Source organism: Stenella coeruleoalba (genome assembly GCF_951394435.1).
Source record: "Stenella coeruleoalba genome assembly, chromosome: 17".
Lineage (NCBI taxonomy): Eukaryota > Metazoa > Chordata > Mammalia > Artiodactyla > Delphinidae > Stenella > Stenella coeruleoalba.
This window is the reverse complement of record NC_137163.1, coordinates 40,533,814-40,549,388: the sequence shown is the minus strand read 5'-3', so window position 1 is coordinate 40,549,388 and position 15,575 is coordinate 40,533,814. Positions and strand designations below refer to the sequence as shown.

The window sequence follows — 15,575 nt, the reverse complement described above, 5'->3', positions numbered from 1 at the left end:
GATAATGGTTTTAGGCCTGGTTATTACAGTTCTGTTGTTCCACATGAGAAGATTTCCAGAACACTTTCTCTTACAGCTATGGTGATAGATGGAGCAGAAGCTTATGTTATTCTATTAGTGCTGAGCCCTTCTGGGCCTTGCCCTTGATATGTGATCAACTGGTGGAATTTTTCCATCTCTTTCATTTTGTTATCTGGTCTTAATCTTATTCAGGATGCTGAAAAATTCTTACATCTGCTGATGGTCTGAGGTATCTCTGACTCTGGAATTTATCATTGAGTATAGTCAGCTGAGTCTGAAAGATTTAGTTTTGGAGAACACAGTTCTTATCTTAGGTTTCTTGACTTGACTCTTATTGTCCTTTCATTGTTCTTATCAGAACCAATTGTTTTGACACTATGGCTGATGGAGGAATTAGGAATAAAAAGGTAGGTCCCTAGAAGAAGTTGAGACTGTTGCTAGAAATATGCTAAGACTTGGTTTCTCACTAAGGGATCACTTGGGAGATGACATTTGGAGGGACAGAATAGACTTTAGCCAGGCATATTTCAGGCAAGGGCAGTGAAATCCTTGTGTTTAGTACTTTAGCAGATGAAAACAGCTGAGAGTTTTATATGGTTGACAGTATAAACTTTGGGAAAAGGTAAGGCCACACTGTGCTGAAAGGAAATGAAAAAAGAAATGGACTTTTTTCCATGGGGTGTGGAATGGGCTGAGACATAAATAGACTAGTCACATGGAAGCTCTTAGGAAAATATGAAGCACCAGGGAAGTGAAAATGTTATAGAGTGAAAGGAGTTACTTCCACTGTAACTAAAGCCGAGCAGTCAAGTCTAGTAAAAGCCACCATTTAAAAATATTTATTCCTTTATCTCTTTTGGGGTGAAAGAAAATTGTACTGAATTTTCTTTTTTTCTTTGTCTTCCTGAAGTTCTCAGTATAATGTTGAACATTGAAGGGCAAGTGGTTGATTTCTCTTTAGAGTGCTTGTTTTAAGATCTTATTGTTTATGTAAGGATTTAATAATTATGTGATTTAAAAACAAAGTTTCAAAAATTGTATAGCCTTAAAGTGGAAGCAGTAACAGAGCTGCAATATTTGAGGTAACAACCTCACAGATTTTTATAGTAATGAAGCTGTTGATATTTAGTTTCTTTCTTTGTTTTCCCTAGAGGTTTTGCTACTTGTTGATGAGTGCTTCAACTTACACATTTATGATGATGTGGGAGTACAGCCACTACCTCTTGTTTCTTCAAGCAATATCTCTCTTCTTGCTAGATAGTTTTTCACTGGAGCAAAGTGAAAAGGTATTATGGCATTTCAAAATTATTATTTTAAATCTAGAGAATAAATGTCTTTATAAGGTTGTATAAAACCACTTAGCTTTTAAGCTTAATTTGAAATGTTTTAATAGGCTCTGATTTATACTTCTACTCAAAAGGTTGCTAAACTTATTCTCCCCTAGTCCTTTTAGAAGCACTTTGAAATTCCCTTAAACATGGTCTGCTTAACCAGAGTCACCCCTGTGCTTCCTCTCTATTTCTAGCTACTTCTCCATCTTCCCTTTCTGTTTCTTTAAAAAAAGAAAAAGGTGAAATATAGGAATGTACAAAAGAGTATATGCATGCTGTATATACAATGTATAGAAAAAATATGAGTATTTGAACACCCAGGCCAAGATATGGAGCATATGAACACTAGAAGCCCCTTTTTCTCAGTCACATCCTGCTCCCTCCCCATCAGAGGCTAACTGTCCTGAATTTTGTTAATCCTTTCCTTCTTTTTCTTTGTTTTTTTACCACCTCTCTGTGTATTCCTAAAACTATGTTGTCAAATAATGTATTGTTTACTTTTGCCTGATTTGCTTCTGAGATTCATCCCTGGTGATGTACAGAGCTATATTTCATTCATTTTTATTTACTGATGTATTCTATTGCTGATGAACATTTCAGGTTTTTTCCAGTTTATTGTTCATATGACCAATGCTGCTGTAACATTTTTATACATGTCACCTGGCACAGAAGTGCAAGATTTTTCTAGAATATATAGTGGAATTACAAGTCAAATTCATAGTGGAATTACAAGTTAAAGGATGTGTACATATTCAATCTAACTAAAGATACCAAGCCTTTCCCCAGAATGGTTATATCAATTTATACTTGTCAGCAGTAAAGGTTCCCATAAACATTTTGTTCCTTTGTTTCTTTATCTTTTTCTCTTTTGCCCTCTCATCTTTTTTTTTTATTTATAAACATGTATTAAGTATTTAATATGTTGTCTAAGCCAGAAATTTGGGAATCTTCTCGCTCTTCTCTTCCTTTTCTTCAGATGGTCCAGAATTCTGATGAGTACCAACATTTAGGTTATTTCAATAGAGAGAATTTAATATAAACAATCATTAACCAAGTATAAAGTTGTTAACTTGTTAAATGAAAAGGTAATAAGTACCTGAAAGTATTATAGAGGTAGCAACTTCAGGAAGCAGCTACCTCCCCTAGAGCTGAGGGCTGAAAGGAAGAATTTGGAATTATTAAAACGTAGAAGCTTAGAGGAGGGAACCCCGTGGAGCTGAAACAGACTTCTGAGGAAGGGCCACTGCTCAGCTTTGCTGGTATCTCTGAACTGGGGAGAAGGGCTCTGTGGAAATGGGACCCAGACTTCTGAGAATGGTACTCTGGCCAGCTGATTCTGCCATCTCTGGGGTAAGAAGATGTGATACAGCTCGTTCTTCAAGTGTTAGGGAAACTGCAGCTGCATCCAGCTGCCTTAACAGGAAGGAATTAACTCTGTTGGAGTGAAGAAGCATTGCTGAGGTGATCCTCCCAGGAGCTGCAGGCTGCAGTAAGGAACACGCCCCTGCTCTCTCCTCCAACTCTTATTATCTCTCGCTAACATGGATTGGCAGAGATTAATAGAGAGCCAAATGAAAAAGCAGAAATGTAGACTGAAGAAGCCGGCCCCAGCATTATGAGGCCGGGATAGAGGGATAGGTTTGGAGCTAAGAGAACCAGCAGCCAAGATGAAAAAATAGAACATTACCAGCACCCAGAAGATCCCATAATGCCCTCTCTTGTCATTGCTTCAGCCTCCCGACAGTGAGGTATCTTTTTAAAAAATGGCTCTGGCCTTTTTGGGATTTTTTTTCTTTTGGTTTTTTTTTCTTTTTTTAACTTTTAACACTCTGCCTTTTGATTCCTCCCCCTCCCCCCAACTAGTGTCTATATTTTGTCTTAGTTCTCCCCTTTCTAAAAGGAATTTATTTTATGGCAGATTAAATTATTATACTATAGAATTTTAGAAAAGAAATATAGTAAGACATAACTTTCCTGGGAGATCTTCTATTAGGAAATTGAATTTAACTTTCTTATTGTCACTGTTAAATGGACCAAGTGCGAAATCCTTTTCTCTGGTGCTACATTTCATGGGAGTATATTTTCACCGGATAGGTTTTGGGAACTGCTGCTAATGGTTATGATTTTTGATTTATGCAGCTTGATGTTGCATAGATGGACAAGACAAACCAAGTGAAATTAAGTCAGAGCCTGGGATTAAAGAAGGTTCTTCCAGTCTGATTTAGACATCCATGGTTTCAAAGCTTTTTACTTTGCGGAGAGTTCTTTCTAAAAAGGAAGTGATAAATTAGTTAATCCCATGGCATTAAAACTACGAATTGAATGGTTGTAAATATAATACTGTCCAAAATTATAGTAGAGCATTTACTTTATAATTGTAGTCAAATCTTACGTAATGAAAATATGTACAATAAAATTCATTTAATTCTCATTCATTTTATTTTTGTCCCAACAGGTTCATGAAGTTTATAAAATCTATATATTTTCTCTCTTTCTGGGATATTTACTGCAGTTTGAGAATTCGGCTTTATTGGTATCTCCTTTATTAAGTTTTGTAATAGCCTTAATGCTTGCTAAGTGCCTTCAGGTAATTAGAATTGCCTTTTTATTATTCTTGGGGGGAATTTTTAAATTGTTAATTTTTTTAAACCTCACTTCTTTGTTCATATAATTTTCCTCCCTGCATAGCTGAATGTGAAGAAAGGAACTTTCGTGGCTAAAATAATGAAAGTGATTAATTTTTACTTGGTGTGTACTCTGACAGTGACATTGAATATTATAATGAAAGTAAGTAACTCTGTGTTTGAGATTCATGTGGTAGAGCAAATTGAATAATGAAATATACTGGGCTAAATTTTAACGAGAATAATGGGATAGCAAAGTAAGAGTTTGTACAGTAACATGTTTAGTTGAACAATAATCATACCTAGTATATTAGGTGCGAAAATAGGATTCTGAGTCTTTCCTATAGAAATACTTTTTAAAAATTACACTTTATTTTTCATTTAATTTAAAATGTCATCATTACCCAAGTAACACTAAGTAATATATGGAATAAATTCAGATGAGTCAAAGACATTCAAAAGAGTGGGTAAGTTATTTAAGCCAGGTGGGATAAGGTTAAAATCTTCTTACTACCCCATTATAATTTTATGCTTAACTATAAGGTAATGTGATTGACTATGCCAATAAATCTCCTTGCTTCATAGTTAGATCATGTATTTTTAATTCATATTTTTTGTTTTGTGGTCTTGCTGTATTTTCTAGTTCTAGTATTGGACTAAAGCATATTGCTATAAACTTAGCTAATAGTTCTTTGTTGTAACTAGTGTTTTTCTCCTTCAGATGTTTGTCCCCCACAAAGAAAATGGACATATGCTGAAATTCCTTGAAGTAAAATTTGGACTAAATATGACTAAGTAAGTTTTAGATTATGTAAGTTTACCTAACTCTATAGCACTTAGAAGATAAAGAGCAAAAATAATCAAAGGAGGGAGTACACACCTAATCACATACCACTTAGAAAATAATTTGGGATATTACAATATCTAGAAGAAATAAGACATCAATACTTTTCTCATTTAAAAAAAAATCTCATTTAGGTCTTTTAAAATTAGATATACTTAAACCTCAATAGCATCACAGTATGTTGAGGCTACTTTCCTTGATGAGGAGTGATGATACAATCTAAGGTCAGAATAAATTAAAGATTTAAAATGAATAAAGAACCAAGGAAATTTTAACCACTAACTGCAAAATGTTATATTACAAAGAGTATGGGTGTAAATCAACTATAGTTCAATTAAAAAAAAAAAGTTCATGATATACTCCAAATCTATACTTTAAAAAAAAAAGGGCATAGGCATTAAAAATGGGGTGGTCAGTAAGATATTTATTTCATAGCAAAGAATCTTATCTTTGGTCATAATAGTGGATTGGACCAGAAGCTGACTTTTTAAATTCAAAAATAGTGTTGTACCTTTTGTTGTTTAAATGCATTTTTTAAATCTAAAATGAAATAAATGATTTTATGTACTGATAGAGTCCATTTGCATAACAGAAAATATATATTTACCTATACATATCTCAAGTTCATATAGTAGACCGTAGAATCTTATAATCGTTTGCTGGGATTACATGGGATTTTAGATACTGTGAATGAAATTTTATGTTGTGATATATCAGTTAACCAAGTGTTTGACATTGCTTAGACACTGGAGAAGCCTTCTGAAGTGTAAATCGTATATGGCTATCTAGTAAGATAAAAGGATCCTTTAAGAGGCCATGTGCTTCATAAAGGTAGGGACCATGTCTTTTTCAGGTGTATTTGTAGGCCTGACACTCATCAGGCAACTAGTAAAAGTTGGTTGCAGACCTCCATAATTGACTGGCCTTTTCACTGATTTTCTCTTTAACCTTGGAAGACTCTAGAATGAGCCTAGCATTAAGCTCTGCTTTTGTCCAGTGTTTCTTAGTTGATGTTCTATAGTGCGCCTTTGTTCCTCATGTCAGGTACTAGGCTTCACAAGGTAATACACTGGGTATTTTAAGATTAAGACTTATTAATCTTGTCCTTAAGAATATTGCTGGCTCATTAGATAGTTTTTATACAATTAATGGCATGGGTGGTGTAAATAATAAGTGCCTTGTGTGCAAATGTGCCAATTGGATATCAGGATTTGTAATTCACCAGAATTTCAGGAGACATTTCTGTTGAGACGGAATTTTAAGAATCAGTAAAGAGGGCTTCCCTGGTGGCGCAGTGGTTGAGAGTCCACCTCCTGATGCAGGGGACACGGGTTTGTGCCCCAGTCCGGGAAGATCCCACATGCCGCGGAGCGGCTAGGCCCGTGAGCCATGGCCGCTGGGCCTGCGCGTCTGGAGCCTGTACTCCGCAACGGGAGAGCCCACAACAGTGAGAGGCCCGCGTACCACACACACAAAAAAAATAAATAAAATAAAAAGATGTTAAAAAAGGGGCTTCCCTGGTGGCGCAGTGGTTAAGAATCCGCCTGCCAATGCAGGAGACACTGGTTCGAGCCCTGGCCCGGGAAGACCCCACATGCCGCAGAGCAGCTAAGCCCGTGCGCCACAACTACTGAGCCTGTGCCCTAGAGCCTGCGAGCTGCAGCTACTGAAGCCCGCGCGCCTAGAGCCCCCGCTCCGCAACAACAGAAGCCACCGCAATGAGAACCCGCGCACAGCAACGAAGACCCAACACAGCCATAAATAAATAAATAAAAGAAAAGAAAAGAATCAGTAAAGAAGTGTTAATAAATATTTATTTAATGTGCAAGATACTGGGCCAGGTACTCTGGGGGATACAAAAATGACTACGATCTAACGCATAGCAGATTGCATTAAGCACTATAATAAAGGGATAATTAAAGTGCCATGGGAATATGGGGAAGGAAGGATTGAGACGGGGGTTATGGAAAGAATATCATTAAATTGGAATTTGAATTAGACCTTATAGAATCAGTTACTTTAGTAGGCAGATTTTTAAGACGTGCTTTCGTCCTAGGTACAAAATATTTTGATGGCAGCCTCTTTGATACAGTTGTATAGCTGTTTGGCACATTGTGAAACTTTAACCTTTTAGTTTAAACCCAGTGATTTGTGAAGCATTCTCAATCCATCCGTGAGCACTCCTGAACATCATTCCATCGCTCACCTCTTCCCCCAGGGCTAGGAATTTGAGAATTAAATGGAGGTTGAAGATGGATTGGGAGTGAGAATGCAGATAAATCTACGTATAACTAGGAGGCTTGTTGATTATATTTAGTGTGGGTTAAAAAAAAAAAAGTTTATCCTGACTGTTATAGCTCAAAAAACTTACATTTCACATTTTATGATTTCTGTCTTAATAATTAGATACCTCTTTTTAAAATGGGTCCTAGTCAAGTTACATTTATCAATATAAAACAGGGCTGTCCAATAACAATATGACATTAGTTGCATACATAATTTTCTAGTAGTTGCATTAAAAAAAAGTAAAAAGAAACAAGTGAATTTAATTTCAATAACGTACTTTATTTAATCCAATATATTAAAAATGTTATTTTAATGTGTAAAAAATATAAAATTATTGAGATATATTTTGTATTTTTTAAATTCCTTTTTTCTTGATTTTTTTATCTTTGAAGTCCAGGGTGTATTTTGTGCTTAAAGACTATCTCCATTTGCACTGGCCACATTTCATGTGCTATTAGCTACGTATAGCTAGTGGCTATCATACTGGACAGTGCTGTTAGAGGTTAGACAGTTGAATTTTTTTGTTATCTTCCAGGTAAAAATAGAAAGTAAAACTCCCCTAAAACTGTATTGGGTTCTAGAGATGGTCACATTGCTGGATCATAAAAATGTAGTTTTAAATTTATTAGGGCAGTTTGTTGAGGAGGGTTACTAATGCTATTATTTTCATTTATAAAGGGTATGACCTTTCTGTTGTAAGTTAACGGATTTAGGAAGTGCGTTTAGTTTTGTCTTAGTTTTTACTGAGATGGAAAAAATAATTTTAAGTTCAGTACTTTAAAACATCTGTGATTTTAATATCATGCTTTTGTTTTCTGTAGGAATTTTACAATGAATTGGCTCCTATGTCAAGAATCCCTTCAAGCACCATCTCAAGAATTTTTTTTGCGATTGACACAGTCTTCTTTATTACCTTTCTATATTTTAGTGTTAATTACTTGTTTTCTTTCTATGATTCAAGTTATTTTTAGGAGAATTAAGTAAGTACCTAGGAGAACCAATCATATTACTAACTAAAGAATTATGGAAATATAGAAAACTTATTTTTAATATCCTTCCAATATTTGTGTGTTTTAGAGTTTCTAATTGAATTCTCTCTTTATCAGTGTATAAAATATCATTATAAGTTAAGTAGATGAAATTCAAATTTAAGCTTATACATCTGAATATGTAAGATTCATATTTATTTATTTAGGCAGTGCCGGGTTTTAGTTGCGGCACATGGAATCTTTAGTTGCGGCATGCATGCGGGATCTAGTTCCCCGAGCAGGGATCGAACCCAGCCCTCCAGCATTGGGAGTGTGGAGTCTTACCCACTGGACCACCAGGGAAGTCCCTGTAATGTCCATTTTTAATGCAGGAATAATATTTAAATAATCAGTTAAACTTTTACAGACTAATTTACTCAGATTTTTTATTTACTGTAAGCATAATTTTTTCTAATTACTTGAAACTAGTAGTATAAGTGATTTCAAATTATAAAGTTTGACTATTTAAAAATATTTTTATCAAACTTGAAAGGAGGCTGTGTGTAGTAACTTAATTTTGAGAACTTAGTAATTCAAATTATTATTTAACTGTATTGATTTAACAATCATTAGTTTAGTGATAATTCATCTTGGAAAAGGAACCTATGTATCTTTTTTATTATATTTCCTGAACTTTCATGTTTAGTCTTTATTGAGGCAGTTGTCTTCAAGCTTCAATAGCCATTTTCAAAGACTTGGAGATACCTAAGTTAGGTATTTGACCAGCAGAATATACTTTCAAATTTTAAGAACTACCTATATTTTTTTAATGAAGATATTAAAGATCTTTGATTTTTCAAATATTTTCAAAGTAGTAAAAAAACACATTTCTTTCTGTAGTGGTAAGTCCCTGAAAGAAACTATTACGCTTGGAGATGGACAAATTGGAGAAAGACCAGAAATAATTTATCACGTGATTCACACTATTTTATTGGGCTCTCTTGCAATGATTATAGAAGGGTAAGTGTATATTTGAGCCATTTGTTTTTACAAAGAATTGTCCTTTCTAATGGTAGTTAATGGATACTTTCAAGAACACATTTATAAAAACACTATAAAAACTCAAAAAAACCTTAATCTAACTGGAGTTTAGAGAGGTGTTTATAGTACAGTGAACCGATATTTACTTAGTAATTTATTTGTTCAAAAACTATTGAATGTTTTCCAAGGGCCAGGCATTGTGCTAGGTGCTGGGGGTACAGCGGTGGACAAGATTCTCTAACCTTATGTGACTCATGGTCTATTGAAGGTGACAGATGCTAACCACACAAAAATAAAATTATAACTTTGATAAGCGAAGGAGAGGTAAATGGTGTTATGAGGGTGAGGGTGAGGGTTCAATATACCCTTTTCTTTGAAGTTTGACTCAGATGAGAAATAAGACATAGGAGTATGAAATGGTTCTGAGCACCCAATTTCAAAGTGGGGAGGAGGTTTCTTCATACCAACAAACAATTCTCTGGCCACCAGCTGGGTATCCTACAATTCAACTCAATTTTGACTGTCTGCCAGAAGTACCATCAGAATCTACAGGCTTGGGTTCAGTCCAACAAGACTCCCCTGCTACCTCTTCAGACACCAAGTTACAAGTCCAGGTTGTCACCTGTGTTTCTGGTGAACTGGCTATAGATCAGAGGTTCCCAAGACCCCCTCCTCAGGTTTGATTAATTTGGTAGAGCAGCTCACAGAACTCAGAGAAACATTTTACTTACTGGTTTATTATCAAAGGATATAAATCAGGAATAGCCACATGGAAGAGGTTCATAGGGCAAGGTATGGGGAAAGGGCTGGAGCTCCCATGCTCTCTCCAGGAGAGAGAAATCCCTACATGTTCACCAACTGGGAAGCTCCTGAACCCTGTACTTTTGGGTTTTTATGGAGGCTTTATTACACAGGCACGATTGATTAAATCATTGGCCATTGGTGATTGAACTCAGCCTCCAGCCTCTCCCCTCCCCAGAGGTCTGGGGGGTAGGACTGAAACTTCCAACCCTCTCATCACCTGGTTGGCTCCACTGGCAACCAGTCCCCATCCTTAGCTGCTTTCCAAAAGTCGCCTCATTAACATAATAAAAGATACATTTAAGCTCTCAGCGCTTAGGAAATTCCAAGGGTTTGGGGAGTTGTGAGCCAGAAACCCGTGGTCAAAAACCAAATATATATGAGGAATATATTTTGCTCATCTGAATGATTCTGATTCTGATAAAAGTTGCACTGGAGAACTCTTTTTCATGTGTGACCAAAAGACCTTTGAATATCTTCCACCCCAAACTGAGTTTAGTCCTTAAATTGCAGGCCTTCCCTCTTGAATGGCCAGAGCCTTGGTAAGCCTGCTGCACCTATATACACCCATGCTGCAAAAGGAAGATCCAAAATGTAAAAGCCTATAAGTGTGTGTTGAGTATTGTCACCTCACACTCACAAATCAGATAAATTGCTGCCACAAGGAGGAGCAGTTAGGGTTCTGAAGTATAGGGAGGGGAATAGAAGCAGGGAGAGGTGAAGAATATTGATACAGTATAAGGTTTAAGTTTCCTTTAATTATGAATACAGATACAGAATCACAGTCATTTTAGCAGTACCTGTGGTGCTTTCACCAACAGAAAGCATAGTTATTTTCTCATTGTACTGGTTTTTTACAGGTATCTTGAATATTGTTTATATACATCACTACTTCAAAATTATAGTAATTATTAGACCTGCATTTAATGTATTAATAAACAAGTACAAATATTGCTGTATTACAAATACAAATTTTATTATTTAATATCAGTATTTCAGTATAATTGGTTTCCTTTGTAAGCCTATGTATTTTATGCATTTAGAAATGTTTTCTTATAAGGGGTCCACAGACTTTATCAGACTGCCAAACCCATGACAAGGGGGTATCTCTATGGAAACTTGAAGTGAGAATAAGGTTCACACTAATAGTTAGCAATCCATAGTACCTAAACAGGATGAAGAAGTGTATTAATCCATGAATATTTTAAGTGATTCAGGGTTGGATTCTCATCTTGTTGCCTAGTAGTACTAGAATTTGGAGCATGGTTTACCTTTTTCCCCTCCTTCCCCTCCTTCCTCAGTTTTATTTCTCTCTGAAAAAGAACTTTTTGTTATTCCCACCATTCTTCATTGTTGGATCCGTCATTTTAAGTTCAAGATCCCTTTTTTGAACATGTAATCTGCATTATTCTATCATTGGTCCTTGATTCTCTAATTTACTCACTAGACCTCTAAGACATGATCATCTATTCATGCAGATAACTTGCATGGTCCCCTAGGAGGTGCCAGGCACTCTACCAGGTAGGCAGTAGGGATTAGAGAGAGATGAAATCTAGTCTTTTTGAATCTTTTCAGAGTTCCTATTCTAGATACGTCAACCAAGAGCTAGAACAAAGTAAAATACTATGAGAAAGGTATACAGAGGGTGCTCTGGTCATCCAGAGGAGAGGTACTAACTCACTTGTGGAAGGTAGGTAGGGGAAATCAGCTTAAGGGAGATTTTCTAAACAGGGCCACAGTCTTGAGAGATAGAGATTGGCCAGGCTCTCAGTTTTCTCGTGCGTGTGTGTGTGTGTGTGTGTGTGTGTGTGTGTGTGTGTGAGCGCGTGCGTGCGTGTGTGTATAATAATCTGGGAAAAAGAAGTATTCTTTGGGAACCAATACTATGGGACGAATGTGAGGGAAATAGCGAGATATGTCCGGAAAAATAAGCAGGGAACAGATCAAATGTTTTAAGCAGAAGTTTGATATGATCAACTTTACTCTTTTATGGAAAATCTCTCGGGCAGCAATGATTGAGAAAGATTTGAGGAAAACAAGATTAGAGGAAGATAAACCAGTTAAGAAGGTATCATAGTAGAATCTAGAAGTGAGTAGCGATGGAGATGGAGTAAAGGGGCCAAAACTAAGATATTTGGGAATTGGAAACTAAATAAGGAGTTGCAGGGACTGTGGTGGAGGGATCCTAGGAAGAGTTGCAATTCAGAAGCCAAAGGAAGAGTTTTTAAAGGATATGATCAGAGAGAAAAGAAGCTGAGGAAAGAGAGATGAGTGTAGACTTCAAGAAGTCTGGCTATAAAGGGAATCAGAGGCTAAGGCAGCAACTAGAGAGGGGTGCAGTTTTACCAGGAGGGAGAAACTTGTGTGCATTATGGGATGGAAACACTGAGATTGTTCTGCAAACTCTGGCTGGAACTCTAATCATTTAGGGAAGTAGTAGAAAAAACTGAAAAGGTATGTCGGGACCATATTTTAGAGGGCCCTGAAAACCATTTGAGTGAGTTTTCATTTATTTCTGTAGGTATTGGGAAACTAAAGATTTTTGAACAGAACATGTCTTCTCATAGTTATGTTTGAAAAGGATTCATCTGGCATTTGGTTGAATTGGAAGAGAATTTAAAAGTTGAGATGTTAATTAGCTGGCTATTGACATAAAATGGTAAGGAGAGGTTGTATACGAAGAAATCAGTGGATTGGCACAATGGTCCAATGTCTAGAGCAGAGAGTTTGTGTTCCAAGGAATGTCATATACATGTAATTCAATGTGAGTAGTCTCTCCTGGAGTTATAAACCAGACTCTAGTATTGATTCTGGCTGACTGGAAAAATAGGTTTGGTATTTTCTGAAATGGGGAAGTTATTGGTTTTAGGAGTTACTGGTTAACCAGAGGAAACGAATGCAATTCCTCTGTCTTAGCAACATGTATTCTATATACATCCAGCTACTTCTCTCAAAGCCTGATTCAGTATTCATTGTTTTAAACCTTAAGTACATTCTCAAATTGGTCCTTTTGCTTTCATATCACCCTAGACCTTATATAAATTTTTTATACTTATTTTCTAATTGTTTCCCATGTGTTCAGTTTTATTCCATCTTAATAAAGCCCTCCTTGAGGGCTGTAGCCATGTCTTGTTTTTCTTTTTTTCTCTCTAGTACTTTGGTCACCCTGAAGTGTATGATCAATAAATTTTTATTAGATGAATGTTACTTTGTTTTCCCCATTTCATAGCTTTGCTGTTTTATAAAACCACAATAGTTCACATTTGTACTCTGGCCTCATATTCTTCTAGTCTCTTTTGAGTTTGTCATCAAAGAATATATCTTAGAAGGATCTTATTGTTTCCTTAGTCTTAACTACAAAAGTTATCTTCTGAGATGTTATTTTTCCTTGATAATCTGTGTGAAGCAATGACATCCACAAAGTTTTCTAAACTCTTCCTCTTCTGTCTTCAGCTTTTACCATCACCTAGGGTGATGGGTTTCTTTTGTTTCCTGTACAAGTTACAACTTAAAGTAAGGTACTGCCTTTTATTTGCACAAGTTCATTTTTCTGTACACCTGGATTTTTAATCTTTTTAAGTTAAGGGCCCTAATTTTTCAATCCTGTTTTTAAAAAATTAATCTCAAAAGTAATAATGCTGATTGTTTAACAAACCCAAATAATATAGATATGTATGAAGTAAAAAATGAAAATCCTTCCGTCCCAGTCCTCAGAGGTCACAACTGTCAGCAATATCTTTTCAGATGTTTTTTTTTTGGCTATACTGCATATATGTACATTAGAAAAAAAATCACCAAAAAACTAGGGTAACAGTATACATAAAATTTTGCAGTTTGCTTTTTTGTTTTTCATAAGGATTTATTATTTAATCAGTACCTGTTGAAGGATAGTTAGGTTTCTTTTTTTTTTTTTTTTGCAATTAAAACAACATACTACAGTTAAAACCCCACATGTATATCTTTATACATTTATGCTAATATATCTGTAGGCTAGTTTACTAGAAATGGGATTGTCTTGTATTTAGAATTTTTATAGGTTCTGCCAAATTGCCTTCTGAAAAAGTATAACAGTTTATGTTCTCTCCAAGAGTACAATTTTACTATACCTCATATATATTAATGTCTTATTTCATCCTCATTTTAGTAACCCACATGTCTCTTGATTATTTAAGCAGTGAGTAACAATATGTTGCTGAAAATTAGAGGCTAAGCTTTTTCATTGTCCTTCAACATTGTGGTATTTTCATGAGTATTAGGAAAGAACTCAGAAAAGAGAAATCACGTAATAATTATGTTTATAGGATAGCTCATGTATGACTCTGTCTTTTCCAGCGTGAAATACCTCTGGACTCCTTATGTGTGCATGTTAGCAGCATTTGGTGTATGTTCTCCTGAACTTTGGATGACACTTTTCAAGTGGCTTCGATTACGAACTGTACACCCAGTATTGTTGGTGAGTCATTGTTATTTTGTGTTAAGTTCTTGTTTCTCTTTCAGTTATATAAATGGGAACCACATGAATACAATTAAAATAGCATGAGTATGGCTTCCCTGGTGGTGCAGTGGTTAAGAATTCTCCTGCCAATGCAGGGGACATGGGTTCGAGCCCTGGTCCAAGAAGATCCCACGTGCTGTGGAGCAACTAAGCCCGTGCACCACAACCGTTGAGCCTGTACTCTAGAGCCCATGAGCCACAACTACTGAGCCCGCATGCCACAACTACTGAAGCACACAAGCCACAACTACTGAGCCTGCCTGCTGCAACTACTGAAGCTTGCGCGCCTAGAGCCCATGCTCCGCAACTGGAGAAGCCACTGCAATGAGAAGCTCGCACACCGCAACGAAGAGTAGCCCCCACTCGCCCGCATGAGAGATAGAGAAAGCCCACATGCACCAATGAAGACCCAACACAGCCCAAAATAAATAAATAAAATAAATAAATTTATAAAAAATAATAGCATGAGTAAATCGCATTATGATTTATAGGTAGAAAAAAGAAAAAGATTCTATGGCAAACATTTTTTAATAATTTCTGATTATAAAAATAGGGTGTTTTCAATGCAGACTACTTAAAAAATAGAAGGTAAAAATATAAGTGAAGCAATGTGAGAGGCTTTCAAAAATTAATTTTGATAATATTTTTCTCAGTTTGATTTAGAACTATGGAATGTTTTCAGTGAGAATGCAACATTTACACTGTGCCTGCTATGTGTAATGTGCTTGCAGTAAAAAGATAAATAAAACATGATTAGGGGAATTCCTTGGCAGTCCAGTGGTTGGGACTCCACACTTCCACTGCAGGGGGCACAGGTTCGATCCCTGGTTGGGGAACTAAGATCCTGCATGCCCTTCGGTGTGGCCAAAAAAAAAAAAAAAAAAAACAAAGAGATTAATTTCATCAAGTGGATTATAGTCTCCCAGTCATAAAAACAGATAAGAAGTGTTGATAGGGTGCTGTTGGAACAGAGAAGGGCTAAGTAATTCAGTTTTTTTAGGGATTCCCTTTGATGTATTCAAAGGGAATAAAAACAGAGGTAAAGAAAAAGCACGATATATTTAGTTTTGTTGGCACATAAAATGTGAGGTAATAGTGGTCAAGAAATGAGACTGGAGAAGTCTAGGAGGGTAAGGTCATCGAGGTCTTTGAGTGTCCTGTCAT

General features: G+C 36.1%; 1 protein-coding gene across 6 annotated transcripts in view; it reads left to right on the top strand.

Moving 5' to 3' along the window:
- DPY19L4 (dpy-19 like 4) overlaps nt 1–15,575 on the top strand; it is a 62,808-nt gene that overhangs the window by 32,737 nt on the left and 14,496 nt on the right. For 4 of the 6 annotated variants that reach the window (XR_013824433.1, XM_079901132.1, XM_079901136.1 and 1 more), the window contains exons 8-14: nt 1,173–1,307; nt 3,808–3,939; nt 4,041–4,139; nt 4,698–4,771; nt 7,928–8,086; nt 8,975–9,094; nt 14,249–14,369. Coding sequence is in view for 5 of the 6 variants with exons in the window: in XM_079901132.1 (XP_079757258.1) it covers nt 1,173–1,307; nt 3,808–3,939; nt 4,041–4,139; nt 4,698–4,771; nt 7,928–8,086; nt 8,975–9,094; nt 14,249–14,369 (840 nt within the window). In the remaining variant the exon portion in view is untranslated. The remainder of the gene's footprint in view (nt 1–1,172; nt 1,308–3,807; nt 3,940–4,040; nt 4,140–4,697; nt 4,772–7,927; nt 8,087–8,974; nt 9,095–14,248; nt 14,370–15,575) is intronic. The other 2 variants (XM_079901134.1, XM_079901133.1) reach the window with 2 other exon arrangements.